The 15,400-nt window shown below is 44.4% G+C and overlaps 1 protein-coding gene and 1 long non-coding RNA gene across 3 annotated transcripts; one reads left to right on the forward strand and one right to left on the reverse strand.

Moving 5' to 3' along the window:
• The first annotated feature begins 655 nt into the window (after positions 1 to 655).
• LOC135494497 (uncharacterized) lies at positions 656 to 3,079 on the forward strand. Its single transcript, XR_010448391.1, has 3 exons — positions 656 to 757; positions 2,029 to 2,157; positions 2,549 to 3,079. It is a non-coding gene; the product is annotated as an uncharacterized LOC135494497 (long non-coding RNA).
• Positions 3,080 to 3,778: 699 nt separating this feature from the next.
• Positions 3,779 to 11,181, reverse strand: LOC135494481 (chordin-like protein 2). 2 transcript variants are annotated; one of them, XM_064782513.1, is made up of 10 exons: positions 11,072 to 11,181; positions 7,966 to 8,068; positions 7,732 to 7,841; positions 7,068 to 7,340; positions 6,618 to 6,711; positions 6,239 to 6,336; positions 5,834 to 5,942; positions 5,269 to 5,523; positions 4,864 to 4,965; positions 3,779 to 4,367 (listed from the first exon to the last, which is right to left on the reverse strand). In XM_064782513.1, exons 1-10 carry the CDS (start codon positions 11,075 to 11,077, stop codon positions 4,228 to 4,230), a joined length of 1,290 nt encoding a protein of 429 aa, XP_064638583.1. In that variant the 5' UTR covers positions 11,078 to 11,181; the 3' UTR covers positions 3,779 to 4,227. The 2 variants fall into 2 exon arrangements, with proteins under 2 accessions (XP_064638583.1, XP_064638584.1); XM_064782514.1 differs by lacking the exon at positions 11,072 to 11,181 and adding an exon at positions 8,782 to 8,874.
• Positions 11,182 to 15,400: the final 4,219 nt, after the last annotated feature.

Below are 15,400 nucleotides of genomic sequence, written 5' to 3' on the forward strand. Positions count from 1 at the left end.
ATGTCCTGGGAGCGAAGGATTCTCTTAGCTTTGGCGGGAATGGCCTCCATAGATAGAACCATACCCTAATCTGTCAGAATACAATAGGACTGGGCACGTTTTCCATGAGTACGGTTTCCTCTTCTACACGGTACGGCCTTGGCCGAAATGGTAAATACATAATGTACGTCATTGTCAGTTCAAGTCAGTGTGTGTAATTTTGACAATATGCAGGTTTCGGCAGCTATACGACTGACTACGAAGTGCAAGGATCTATGGAGTCATCAAGTCCTAAGCTAATTCATTAATGTGACACTCGTAAATCATCTTTTGTCCTATGTTGTAGGAGGAATCGGCGAAATTTTTGAAAATCGCCAATGAAATGCACTTACAAACTTTGCCCTTCGCAGCTCTTCGTAAGGCTTGCGAAACCTGGCTTGTATATACTTATTTCTATGGCCATATAGCTCCGTTCATGTGCATGTTATGCAATAGCCCCGACCCACCTTTGACAATACCATCCAATTGGTCTGATGACATAACAATACAAGTTGGCGCTAAGCCGCCGGCCTGTCGTTCGCGGGGTGAGGAATAGTGTGCGGATGGTGTGACGTCAAATATATTGTCTTTGGTCATGATCGGTCTCGGTTGATTTGAACGCAAGTCAGTTGGTGTGTGAGTGAACTGCGCAGAACATCGCTGGAAAACTTTTTCCGATTTCAAACGTAAAATTCCCTTCAACATTTCGGAAATCAAGTTATAAGAGCTGCAGCAGAAGGTAGGGCCCAGTATCTATGATTGATAATTGTTTGAATTGGTTTCAACAGGTTTTTATTGCTGTAAAAGTCATGCAGTCGAGCCGAGAATGAACTGCGCATTTAGAAATTTCAGTCGCAAATTCACGAAAAGGCAGGACTTATGTGCATGAATGGAAGGCTTTTGACCTCCAAACCTTGTCATATGATTTTTCAAAAATGTATTAAATTTAAACAATAATTCACTTGGCTCCACTATCCCGACTGTGGTGTAGCACCCAACTGTAACTGGCATGAATAGGGAATACGCTGGTTATGGATGTCAGATCGTGGTTCCTTGACAATTGCAAACAATTTCACTGGACGTAACCCACGCGGCGACACCGAGGACCGCTGGCTGATCTATTGATATGTTCGTAGTAGGGTGTCAAAGTCGGGGAGACGAAGAGCCACTCGTCTCTTGTAGGGGGTTCATTGAAAGTGTTTGCATTTGTTAGCCTATAAACACAAGATTTTAATCCTTCAGTCCCGTGTTTGGCGGAGAAACTAATCTTACAGAAGGCCCAGTCATATTTCGTCATTGACGGTATCTCTGGGAGGCCCTGTGTGCCGTTGATCCAATATTCATTGAGGCTGTTGGAGAGACTTCTTGTCTAAACAGTACCATTCCGCCCCCTCTAAGGCATACAATGGTAACTTATAAACACAAGAAGATTTTAATATCTGTCTCGGGTGTCTTTGAGAGAGCTGATCATACACAATTCCCAACCTACTCGTCAGCCGGCTGACAGATTCCCTGGGTCGAACGTGTTACTGTGATGTTTTCGAAGAGATACTTGTGGCTGTTGGAGAGATTTCTTGTCTAAACAGTACCATTCTGCCCCCTCTGAGGCATACAGTGGTAACTAATTAATCAACTGCGAAATGATCGCAGATTGAATACTACAGTGAGTTAATCATTCAAACAATATCAAATGTAACCATGATGATACTTTTTACTGGGTGACCCATGCCTGTTGGATGTTTGATCCAACATACTTTGAGGCGGTTGGCGATGATTCCACTCTAATGTTTGCCAGCATAGCGCCTCTTGTGATTTAAAGGTAAGGAGGCATGACCAAAAGCGGTCAGCATGTTATTGCCAAGGAAGTAGATTCGGTAATTCTATTCAAACTTGGATTGTGATTGGCTAACTGAAACTTTGGCCTTGTTGGAAAGTATGGTAAGGAAATCTTGATTTTTATAAACATGACCCTGAAACCCACCTTAACCTTGATCTGTCTTATAATTTCAGAGGCTTAGTCCAAGGATGAGTCCGATCCGGCCACGAGATGTGAGAGGATGAATGGTTGTCAGTCTTCCGTGGCAGTGCCCAGCAGTCCAGTGGCAGTGCCCAGCAGTCCTAGGCCAGCAGCTCAAACCGGTAGGAATAGGTAGAATCCGTACATAGAAAACAACTTCTGCAGAATGAGAAAAAGTCCCCCTGATGCAGTTAATAGTATTTCGCCTTGCAAGCAAAAGAAACAGCTAGCCAAATGAAAAACACGGGTGTCTAGTGATGGTCTGTTCGATAGACTCATCAGGCTAATAAATGCAATCCGTGTACAATCATTGGGCCACGCAAATAACGTACTGCAGAACAAATTCACATATTAGATGGGGAGACTGATCGTTGGGGCATACCAAATACAAATGACGATTGAATAATTGTTTCTATTCTCCCAAATCTCCAAGTCTGCTCCCAGCTGCGCTAGAATAAGTTTTGAACTAAGACTCCATAACCCTTATATCGATATATTTTCTCTCATCTTCAGAGGGATGGACCGAGTCCCTTCCCGCGGCTGAACCCGGCATCCTCCCATCGTTGTATACAAGCCACCTGTCCTACTTCTACCGGCATCGTGACTAGTCCTCCATGGTGACGAACAGTAACTCTGGACCTAGAGTGCTTATAAATCAGGATGTATAGATATAACAGAAATGAACAAGGATAGAGTATTCCGTAGGGAGTTTTCGCAAAAGAGTAGGGACAATCCAGGATGAATGAGTGTACATGTAACCGTTTTAAATACCCTAAGATACAGTGTTCTGGGGACTGATGAATATATTATGCGCATTATTCTCTTAGGTGTTGATGTACACCAACCAACAGGGAAGGACTTGTTGCCAGAGGGACATTTCCTACTACTCCACTGGAATAGAAATCCTACCTAACTGTAGCGCCACCTGTTCCCACATGTGGTGCCCACGTACAGATTGTTGTAAGAATATCTTTTTGTAAAACCGTTTCATGATATTTGACGGATCAATACACCAATGTGTCAGGACGTTGAATATCTAAATTTGTCCTAAACATATCACATAAAGAATGATAGTTTCACAATCAGTGTTGTTCTTTGTACTACCGTCAGAAGGGTCTATTCCTAAGCCAGGACAAAGTTTGGTACGTCTTTCCCGGGTGATAACGCCTTTCAAAAACAAATGGGCAACAGCAGCGCCCCTGTGGCGTGCTGGGTACTTTTTCTGAGACACCACAGGAGGGAATGTACACAAATCTAGCCCGTTATCTCAAATGCTTTTAGCTGTCACAACCAGCGACACTAGTGACAGTGACCAACCAGCTGATGACATCCTGTAAACCCGACCTCTCCCACGGGGTCACTGCAGTCTCTATTTGTCCCCAATATTCGGTAGACTCTTTCACCAGTCTCCTCCATTCACTCATTAGAGACTGGTACTTGACGGCAGTTCACTCGTCATAAACTCGATTTGGGGGCGTAAGCTTCCGGTGACCGGTCAAGTGTTTTTCACAAAGATAAGTGAAAAACTAGGAATACCAAAGCTCTCACTATTGACAGTGCATCCACAGTATGCACTGAAAATGTATGGCTCGCCACGGGTAAATCAACGAGGCCTCCTCGACCCTCCGCTGCGGGTTGCCTGGACTACCTACTCGGTTGTTTTGAGGAAGGACCTCTACCACTCTGTCATGTGAGCAGCCATGCGGTAGGTAAGCTACATGAAACCCAACAACAGAGTACCAATTAACAAAATGAAGCTATTTATTGCATGACAATAATGAAGGCATTTAATACCCAAAGCATATTCAGACTTAAATACAAAACAAAGATATGTACATCAGTTTTACATCAAGTACAATGTAATATAAAAAGCTAATCTCTGGCGCACGCCTGTAAAACCTATATGGCTCTTCGCCACAGGGCTCTTGATTTGTCTATTCCATCTCATGCACTAAATGTCCGTTGGCAAGTAATGTCAATCTTGTACCGTGGCACAGAAACAACAAAATCTCACGTACGAATGAATGGTTCGATATCCTCAAGCGCAACAGTCCAAGTCAATCCCATGCTAATATTGTCCGAAAGCCTCTATTGCTGAAGCAACACAGAAACTACGTCTGATGACGTCCCTCTATCCCATAATGTCTTTTGGTATGTCTAACTGAGCCTCCCCCAACACTGTAATCCACACCTCATATGCAGTGCTCCCTATAGATGGCGTCCTTGGCCCGAAGGACCCGGATGAGGCGCCTGATGGACCGTGTCCGACATTTCTTCTGCTGGCACTCCTGGAACCATCGCATCACTCGTCGCTTGAACTTCTCGATCCGCCCTGAAAGAAGCGGTGTCAGATGAAAGCTTTTGCAAAACCCTGTTCTTTCATCAGTCGCTTTAATTACCTAGCGTGATCTCATGGAAACTGTCTTGCATGTGCATCAGTCTGCTCACTCATACTCCCAGCCTGCGCCCAGACAGAAGTAGCTCCACAACCACTTTGACCATGACCTTTATTCAGTTTAAACAAAATGGCCGAAGGTCCAGTGGCTCTAACATAGAGTTGTATACACTCTGTCCGGTGTGCAAGGGATAGTAGTCCTAGGGCTGATAGTCCGTGTAACAATAGCCCGCATTGCTAAATGTTTTGGTTAGGGTTAGCGGTACAATAGATCAGGCTGCTTAATTGATCAAATACAATGCTACCGGACTATGACTCCAGGGGGACTATATCCGCTGTCACACCGGAAAGAGTAGTGGTCGATTTAAACTTTGAGCTAGCTTCAGCACCAGCTTTTCCGAGTCTTCGTATAAAAGCATGGCATGTCACTTACGGATCGTAGTCGCCCCCACCATTGTCGCTTCCCTCCGTCCGCTCAGCAGTTTGTTCAGCTTATCTTTCGAGATGCACAGAGAGTTGATTTCCATCACCCGGTCTGTGAAACAAAACATTTCCATGAGGAGTCAGTATATCAATATATGAAGTCGGTTTGGTTTAGGAAGCTCCTACAACCAATACGTAGAGAAAGTATCTGATGATACTGTCTGTCCACACAGGTTCCCAATTCTCAAAATAGTGTGAAAGAGCAGATCATTAGCGTTTTGTCCTTTGTGCTGCACATGTGCATTGTACATGTAGTGTACTTTGCTTCAAGTGTGAACCAGAGACGCTTGCAGTCTCCGACTGGCAGAGACCATGCATGAAAATTGAAAAAGTAAATTTAGGATCCAAAACTTACTTCTGATGACATCAAATCTAAACACCGTCGCAGTAATCTTGAACTCAAATACGATTACCACAGACGTCTTATTCTGCCACTGATGGAGGAATGTATCTGTGCCCTTTGGCAGGCAGGCCATGCCCGGGGTCGTTGGTGAAGGAGTCCCGGGGAGGATGCGGTTGTTGGTCCCGACTGGCCGCTTGCTCGAGTCCGTCGGCACCAAGATGCTGGGATCATTCTCAGGGCGGCCGCTGAACGTTGTCGCATTGGAAGCTGTAATGAAAGATGGCAGGCTATCGGTCTCTCTTCTTGAACGAGATGCTGGTTCTCATCTTCGCTGAACTTCTAAATGTCGATAGCAAGAAGTTATATATGCTCGTCTATAGTACATGTAAAAATATGGCACGCACAGGCGGCTGAAGTCCTGATCCAGAGCCAACTACCCCTGTTCAAAACACTGGCTGTAACATCGAATGAATGGAAGTGGACGAATTCTCGTCCGAATGTGACACTCTGAATGTGACACTGATTGTGACAATGCGTGGACACCGGTGGATTGTTACTTTTACATGATTGTACCCACCTGTAAGACATGTCTTGCAGCATGTTTCTTTCTGCAGTTGATCAGGATTGTCACATCCGAGACTGGTGTCCGAGGGACACGTTATCTTCTTGCAAGAAATCTCTCCATTCTGGAAATGATGACATGGACTTAGTAATGATCCTATCAATAAAATGACGTATCTTCCTAGCTCTATTAAAGGTTATCAAAGTCTTCAAGGAGAATCAAGAACACTTGATTGCTTCTCACCGTGATGAGAAGGGTATTTTCTCTGAATGTGAGAAGTTCAGTTGGCAAAACGTTGCAGATTTTCATCATCAGTCCGTCATTTCGATCGTTGGTCAAAATGGTGCACCGTGAACAGGTATTTAGCAGGACAGACCTGTCTAGCAACCTCGTTCATCATTGGATGACATCACAACTTACCAGACACGAGCAGGTGACGCACGGTAGCTTGCCTACACCTTCAACCACTGGATGCCAGGTTGAGCCATTCTTATAGATGAGATCGTCGGTCACGCAATCTAGATATGAAAACGAATAATTCTAACTGGGCAGAAGCGTTGTGAAATATCCAAAGTACCCGCTGCAGGAGCTAGATGTATCCCACATGTAAGAAAATCAATTATGATTACAGTGAACGTTCCAACGCATTGTGATGTCGATGTGTTCTGATCATTAGTTTCTGATTGTTAGTTTCTGACGAACTATCGGAACTTTCTGGGGGATTATGTAAAATGAAAACAGTGTCACCCTCTCTGAACCAACCGAGCATTCCTTATGAAAGTTGTGCCAACCGACCTACCTGCACAGACCGGGCAGCAGTCGTCATCCACGTTGAACATCTGGGAGCAAGTATGTGCAAAGCAGGTCCGCAGGTGGCAGTACACGTTGCCATCCTGAAATGAAGCCGGAGTGAACGAAATGATTTGGGATTCCGAACTGATGCTAGATTATTTGCTCAACAGGCTTTAAAGCTACGACATCAAGACGCATTCCTAACTTCCCGAGATTCATATCTTGAAAGTACCCGACAACACACACCATGTTAAACCGAAAGTCAAACTTAATAAGTTCCGCTTGCACTTCGCATGTCGTGCGTCAAACCTAAATCAGGATATTTAGGAAGGGCGCCAAACGCCGATGACTATGACACTTCGGTATTCGAAATAGACTTGACAGCTGAAAATTTGCTGTAAGGCAAAGAGAACGGGTAGGTTCATGAGCCCCTTTTGGTCAAAATAGTCCTACTTACAAGGCAGACGCAGAGAACGCACTGGTTTTTCTTGGTGGGATGCAGGGCGGTCCTGATGGAGGAGAAGCGCTCCCCGTCGCGGTAGATGTTGCCGAAGTGATTACAGGAGCGGCGGATGTTCAGGCCGAGACTCGACATCTCCTCTTCAATGATGTCATCCTCTTCCTCATCCTCGTCCGCTGGGCATACTGGACAGCACTGCCCTGACCTGGTGACGGGATTCATACAGCGGACACTCGGGCAAGACTCTCTCCAACACGTTACCTCACCTCCCTGCAAAGAATGAATAAGTTTGACAAAGTCCATTTGAAATTCTGCACTAATGTATGTTTTCCAAATCTATTGGCATGTGACTTTATATGGACCTTTCTTGTAGGATTTCCCATCAAAATCAGATTTTATTTCTCGAAGGTGAACAAGTTGAATGAATGTTGTTAGATGTTGAAATGATTTTGATTGAAAGTTGTTTCGGAAGCCGATCATTTACATTTCAGACAAGAACTTTTGTGAACATTTTGGGAGGATCCAGGAGGATCCAGGCTTGGATCTTCCAAGATTCTGCTATAGTTCTTTAAGGATTCGTTCTCGTAATCGTATAAACAACTCAGCACGATCCAAGACCAGATTATTGTAAGGATCGCCAAACAGGATCTCGTTGTCTTACCTCCAGACAGTAACACGTGGTACAGTTCATAAGTCCGAAAGGCCTCAGGAAGGGATGCCAGCGAGCGCCCTCCTCGTAGATCTTGCCTCCGAGAACACAGTTTGTGGTGTCTGGAAAAGGACGAATGGAAATAGAAGGGAGGTGTCACAGATTGGTACCTTCAGCTCACATTTGTAAGCGTTGGCGATCGCCCGGTTTGGCCAGCGACTATAGTTGATTTAAATAGCGACTTACTTTTCTGTGTTGGCCTGTCGATATTCTCCAGAGTAACAGCATGCAAGACGTGAGCCATCAGCAGGATGACCAAGGACTGGTTAACGTGTCTCAGGCTTGGCATCTGAAGAGAAAGAGGGTGGGAAAAGAATGTACATGTAGTTCATTCATTATCATGTGTTTTGTTTACGATGTATAAATGAGTACACCGTCCAATCAGAAATGCTTAAGTTGTAACGCTGATAGAGCAGCTCATCTGAGTTTTATCGAAAGGTTTCTGCATGAGATTACCACGCTACTTCCGGAGAATGCTACAGGATGCTTCCGCTGTTGCCTAGGTAACGAATAAACAGTCTGCAGGCGGCCTGGGTCTAGCGGCTTGACATTCTAGTTTGGTGCCAGTTGCATATTATACGGGATTTTAAATGGTGTTATACTCTAAAGTACAACTTTTTGGAAAGTTGAAATTACTTGCTTGGGAAAATGACCGCAATATGAAGATCAAAAACATGCCATGAAGGGAACATTTCATAATACATGATGTTAAAACGTGAAAATAGCGTTTAAAGTTCTAACCACATCTTTCTAAACCCTTGATGTAATCATCATTGTTTCGTCAGTTAATATTACACATTTTACATTGTCTGGTTGCAAAAAGACAGTAAGCTTCAGTTTCGGAGAACGCCACAATTCAGAAAAAAACACGTTAGAAGTCATCAATGAATTTGAGATAAACATATCACTCAAATTATCAAAATCAAATCTGTAGAACAGAATCAAGACACTAGAAAATTAGAGAAAATGTAAAAATTGATATTTCCGATGTAAACTGCTTACCATTCTCCAGCTTTTGAAATCAACCAAATTCAAGTCTGTAAGAATCGAAGTCAAATGGAGTTTAAGCAAAGTTAGTGGAGTTATCCTTTCGCTGCAAAGCACCACCAAATAATAATAATTCCATATCGAAGCTCGGAATTTTATATTCTCAGATGAGAAAAAGAAATTTCCGATCGGCGCCAATATCTGTCCGTAATTGATTTGGATTCCAGGTAGCGTATGTCCGAGTCTGTCGGAGTGAGACGGGTTGGCGGTCTTCCCCGAACAGCGGCGACGAGCTCCCGCCTAAAGTAAAACAGACATCGGGAAATAATGGCCGACAATTCATTATTAAAATGAGTAAGATTATTGATTGCGATCTTAAGTCTGTTAGCATTGTTGTGGGAGTTCCATGTTGATATCTCGGCACCTATCTTGATCTCGACTCGGCCTGATTGACAGAAGACCAGGGAGCCTACCGAGCCATGGGGCTGTGGAGATGGTTTTGACTAGAAATCACTTTAATTGGGGGCGGTGTCATTTTGAAAGATAGAAAAGAGCAGTTCTGTCATAAAAACGAAAGAAGAAACGAAACACGGCTCGCGTTTCCTGAAACGTTTGTCTCAATATCTTCCAAAAAATCATTTGAAATTATCCAAATCATGCCAAATTATCCAAAATTAATTTGACAAATGACTATCTGACAAATTTAGATTGAGCTAATTGCGGAACGCCCCCTCGCTATTTGACACAATTATCGACATCACCCTGACATGACGATAGCCAGGAATCACCGCACCATTCAGGGGAGACCTTAATCAAGTTTTAGTGCATCAAGGACACAATCTAAAGTTGTTTAGGCTGTGACATCGATCGCGCCTTGAGCCTTTCACAGCGTTTTTACAGGTCAACCAGCCGCGCCATCGGTGGGCTGAGTCGGGTCAGGTTACGCCTTCGAGGCGTTGCACTCCCTCAACAAAATAAAGTTTAACAACTTGACAATGAAGTTTGAGTTTCGCAAACTTTGGGCGGCGACGATGCGCTTTTCGGGCCCGTGCGACCTCCGCTGGTTCGAGTCTGGGCACCGGTGTGACTGCTACGGAGAGGTTCGGCTTTGTGTTCCAGAGATTTGGTGGAACTCGAACTGTTTATAAGTGGACACTTACAAGCAGAAATGTGTAATTTGAATATCGACAACTTTGAGATAAATATCGAAATAAATTTCAGACGCCTATTACTTCTGGAATTCTAAGGGTACTGTCAGCCATGTCTACCAGTGCGTTTCGATATTTTTTGTCAGTAACCACAATCATGGCGTTGGTGTCCGCGGCCACGTTGGCGTAAATGGAATTGTAGTGGAATATGCACCTAGAGACCAGTGTCTCATTCATAATTCGCCTTTTTCCACCGCGAAGGCCATCATGATTTGAGTTAATAATACTGGCAGCTAGGGCGTTTAAGGGTTAGACGCGTGTAACTTCTCTCTAATCAGTTTCAGGGCCTATTCATATTCTGTGAAGATTTACATGAAGGACCTGAATCTGTCTTTTCAGAAGTTAACTTCTCTCTAATCTGTTTCAGGGCTTATTCATATTCTGTGAAGATTTACATGAAGGACCTGAATCTGTTTATTCAGTAGTTAATGCTGTTTTGAGCTAAACGCCCCTTTATCGTACTCCAATATCGAAAAGTAAAATTGAAGGATATTTTTAGGATATATTCAGGTTAGTCAATAGCTATTAATTATTAATTGACATTGCGTGTAACAAAATATAAATAAGACGATCATTACTGAGAGTAACCTGCTATTAATGACTACTGTCTTCCACCAAAACGGTGAGTTGACTTTCCCAAGAATTCCTCTCTCATTCCAAGTCACCGAAGCGGCGTCTCTGCGCCCTCGAAAAATGATGTCCATTTTGCGTGTTTAAGTCTATTTATTCATCCATAAGCATACTTCGTGTTGGTTTATCAGATGGGAAATCGATACGAGGGCAGACCTGACGACATTAACTGACTATTTTAATAATGCAAGCTTAAGTAGCCCCTGTCTTGGTGGTGCTCGCAACATGGTGGCGTCTCGATCCTCGCTCGAGTTCAAGTCAGAGCGGCAGACACAGCCGCTGGTCAAAATACCGGGTCACAATTGGGCAGCGCAGAGCCGGAAGACTTAACTTGAAAAAGGGTTGCAGCATTCCCGAGCGAGATTGCTACGGATAATATCAAGACTTGATAAAGACTGCTCTTCATTAATTCTTGGTAATATTCAGTATCAATTGCGCGAAAGAAAAAATAATATGGGAAAACTTACCGTCATAAAAAAGAGAAACTAAATAAGTCAAGAAGCAGAAAATGAGAAGGTCAGCATCCGAGTTTCAACGACTTTCTTTATCCTTTGAGAGAATAGAAATGCCATTTGCAGTTTTCTTTTGGCATTCTCCATCGGAGCCATGCTGCCTAGCCCACACAGCTCGACAACAAGGCTCATGGAGACACGACGTGTTCCAAACATCGTCGGCTGGTTTTCAGGCGTCTTAGTGCGAGATTCACGGAGCCATGGCGCTCAGATGGTGTCCGAGATAGAACCGCAGGCCCAGTCTTCCACGAATTTAAATTCACGGCCCTTTGTTTTACTACATATTTATATTATGTTTATTCTATTATGACGCTCAGACATGCCACCATGGCGGCCATTTAAAACCGACTGGCAAGGGATTGTTTTTCTTCGCGGCTTATTACCCCTCGTTAGGAAGTCGGCGATTTGAGAAAACATGTCATGAATTGAATAATTGGCCGCCATTATCGCCAATGCTACGTCACGACTGCCCAGTGCGCAGTACTGAAAAGGCAGATGATAGAGAGTGACGTCATCAACTGGTCTCAATCGATGAATCGAAATGCAACAAATTACACTGATAAAGTAACATAAATCGCAGATCCACTCAAAAACCCCGGCGAGCTGGACCACTTTCTTCGGCGGCAGTTTAATACAGAAACTGATCACAGTGCCTTGATGGCGAAAATGATCCGCTCTGTCCTCTGGTATCGGCCTCTACCCTCTGTCCAACCCAGACTCTAACTCCGCCGTCACGCATGCGTGATGACATAGCACACGCCGAGATCCCGCGAAGATATCAAACCCGCCAATCTCACAATGACAACCTGTGATCTATTTCCCGTAAGATAACATCTTTCCGTCTATTTACCAAATAGTTGTGGCTGGTTTGTCTATTCTGCGCCAAGTGAGATGGGATCGGTGGACAAAGGAATAATGATAGAAAATTAGTCGGGCGATTTACAACGAATTATAGAGACAGATAGCCGGCTACTCGACACAGCGTGACGTCATCTGCCAGCCGTCAAATTAGCTTCTACAGGGTGTGTCAAAAATACAACGGCGTTCCGCATACCTAGTGAGCATTGCCATCAGGTAACACTTTCTGAGTGCGTCAACGTCCCAGTGCTTCATCTTCTTGTTTGTAAAACGCTAGAGTGCTCGTTTCTCCGTATTGCAGCCGGCTCACAAGCTTGGCTTATTTCATCAATCTTATCGTAAAGAAGATAGAGATATTCGGTAAGCCTCACCACCAAAAACGCACGCCAGTCGGTGCCCCTCGAAAATCCGGTCATCTCAGCTCAGTATTGACTAATCTTGTTCCTGCACTGGTTGATCCCGAGATTCCTTTTCCTGATGACAAGTTTGATAAGGAATACAACTTTGATTAGTAGATCGGAATCAGTGATCTTATCTGCTGTTAACATGTACGTTATTGGTTGGTTCCTGGTAGAGGGCAGGAGAAACAAATTTAACGTCGGAAATGCCCCGTTTAAGGATTACCAGCCATTGATTCCTTAACGTAGGCTACTCCGCTGGCCATTTGGTATTAGGTCCCACAACAGGTTCTAACAGATATTATCACAATATCCTGTCTCATCCCATATGCAAATAAACAACGGCAATCTGGGATGACCTACCTAACATAGATGTCATTGTCATTGTACGCCATTATGGTCGTACAGCCCACGGGTGACGGAGGTGATGTTTGCCCATCAGCCAGCCGGAGAGAATCATTCCAGCTCGCTAAAAGCCATTGCTATCTCAAAATCAACACGCAACGCTATTGTCCGTGTCTAATAGTATCCCATGATCCATTTGATGCTTCCGTGGGGGTAAAGAATGACCGCCGCTAATGTGCTGGCAGGAGAATCCGTTCATAGATCATTGTTCTTTTTCAGCTTTCATCATTTTTTCAGATGCAAGCTTGGGCAGTCAGTCCACAATGTCGACTAACTGTCCTATTATAGAGCGTTCTACAATACAGAGCCCAGATTTTCTCGATATTCACTCGACCCGGCAGGGCCCCGGTGCCGAGAGGTCCCTCCAGAACAGATACATGTAACGCTCAGTGTACTTTCTCCCCTAACACCATTAGAGAATCTGGTCAAGGCTTGGGGGTCAAGTCGAACACCATTCACTAAGTGTCCCTGATTGGTGCTGTTTAAGTGATCTGACACGAGCACTGCTTCATCACACTGACAACACATCAATTATCACTGTCCCACGGGACAAAATATCAAAGCATCACCAGCCAGATATCAGCAGATCAGACAGAGCAGTATCTAGTCGCAGCGGCAAAGACAGTAATTTATTTACGGGAAAGGCGGCTAACGGAACGTGATAACACAAGCGCCATGCCACTCAATCCAACACTCTCAGCGGAGAAGGTGTCTTCTCGTCTCTCGCGGGAATATCCGTGCATTAGCATTGATTGCTTCTTGATTGGTTGGATGTCACGTGATAACATGTTAGAAGGTGGAGTGTTGCATTATTGTTTCAAACCAACCAAACTGTTAGGCCGGACATACGCTTGATTCTTTCTCGTTCTAACCTGACGCCATCGGCCGGTGGATGTACATGTCAAGCTGGACCATTTGCCGTTATTGCAAATTAACACACTTTTGGGAAACTGATATACAAAAGCATCTGTCTCCGAGAAGTTCTTGGTCACCTGAGGTTGAATGAACGTATATTTTGATATCAGCCTTTTTTCCTACACGAAAACTTGGGCACTCGACGTTTGTCTGATCGGAGATGTCATCTCTTTCAATGACGGACCAGAAGCAGTTTCAGATGCTTTAATCCGCAGATTAAGCAGTGTCAGCTGTCACAAGGAGATCAACTCATCAACAGATCAAAGGGTAACGTACTTAAAGCGTTTGTAGCAATTCGACTGAATGAAATTTCCCGCTTTTCGATGCCAGGGCAAATCATCAAAAGGATGTTAATTCCTTTGCTTTGACTCAAGGAATGATCTCTTCAACGAGGAGAACTGTATCTGGTGTGATAGTTACTCGCCGATTCTTGTATTTACAAACAAAACTGAACACGTTGTGAAAGACTTCATGGTACGAACAGAAAAGCCGACACACCTATCACACGAGTTCACCCAACGTAACGAAGTGCTGGCGTGAAGGGTGAACTTAACTACGATTGCTGACATGGTATTGTAGGATCTACGGATCCTTGCAACTGCTTGTGTTTTTGAAAACGATTCTCCCAGTCTCAGATAAGGATAACATAACTAACAGTGTGCATGGATACGTGCCAATACAGTGTTTGAAAGGTAAAGATCGGCTTGATACCACTGTTTAAAAAAATTCTTCAAGTTTAAGTTAGCTTTACTCAAGCTTCAATTGTTCCTGAGGATTTAGGACGCCAGTCTTCTGATTGTAAACAAAGGTACCTTTCCACCCCGAGGTTAGGAGCTAGCTCTCGTGCTAGTATCAAACGTCTTCTAAGAAACTTCCGTTTAAAGATCATTTCATCCGCATTCTTTCTCGGCAATGATAAACTCAGTGTCAGCCTGCGAGAGAGAGAAAGGAGAGCCATTGGAGACAACCATCATGGCTATAGAAGCGGCCACGGTCAGTGCAGTGGCATTAGCCCGGTATTACGATGACGTAGAGGTGGATGATGCATCCTCCGTGGACAGTGACGTCACTTCCGAGGCTTTCTTCAACATACACCACACCCTTTGGCGTTTTGCCGAAAAGGATGTCGCAAAACTGAAGCGGTGCATCTCGCGGTTGACAAGGCGGCACGATGTGGGTCAGAGGTTGGACATTGTGGAGTTTAGACTCTGGTTTGAAGCCCTGAAGGAGGATGACGACGCGACAGTGGATAAGCTGTTAACAAGCATGGCCTGGTGTGAGAAAAGGTTCCTCTGTAATACTCGGTTCGACTTCCGGAGCATGCTGAATATACAGCGACACACGGACAAAAACCTTCAATATTATCTGCCGTTTATTTTGGCTGTGCTTTTCGGATCAAAAAGCGTCATTCGTTTACTATGCAGGAATGGCGTCGATATATATCTCGCGGATGTTGGCGGAAATAATGTCGTGCATGCCCTCTGCTGGACAGCGTTTTACTACCCGGAGGAGGAGAAAACAATGTGCGATATGTACCGCTTTCTGTTGGAGGTTGTTCCACACACTGGTGCAAAAAGAACGCTGTTGCTTTACCATGAGAACGAGACTGGACTTCGCCCGATTGAACTCGCCGCTCGACTCGGGACATTCCGGCTACTGTCCGCCATCTTGGAAACGGAGTATGTTTACAAGTTCTCCAAGGGTTACA

This window comes from Lineus longissimus, chromosome 10 (assembly GCF_910592395.1).
Source record: "Lineus longissimus chromosome 10, tnLinLong1.2, whole genome shotgun sequence".
Lineage (NCBI taxonomy): Eukaryota > Metazoa > Nemertea > Pilidiophora > Heteronemertea > Lineidae > Lineus > Lineus longissimus.

Coding starts and splice junctions, on each gene's coding strand:
- LOC135494481 (XM_064782513.1), bottom strand. Junction 6,712..7,067: donor GCGTTCTCTGCGTCTGCCTT/GTAAGTAGGACT, acceptor GCTTCATTTCAG/GATGGCAACGTGTACTGCCA. Junction 4,368..4,863: donor GGTGGGGGCGACTACGATCC/GTAAGTGACATG, acceptor CGCTTCTTTCAG/GGCGGATCGAGAAGTTCAAG.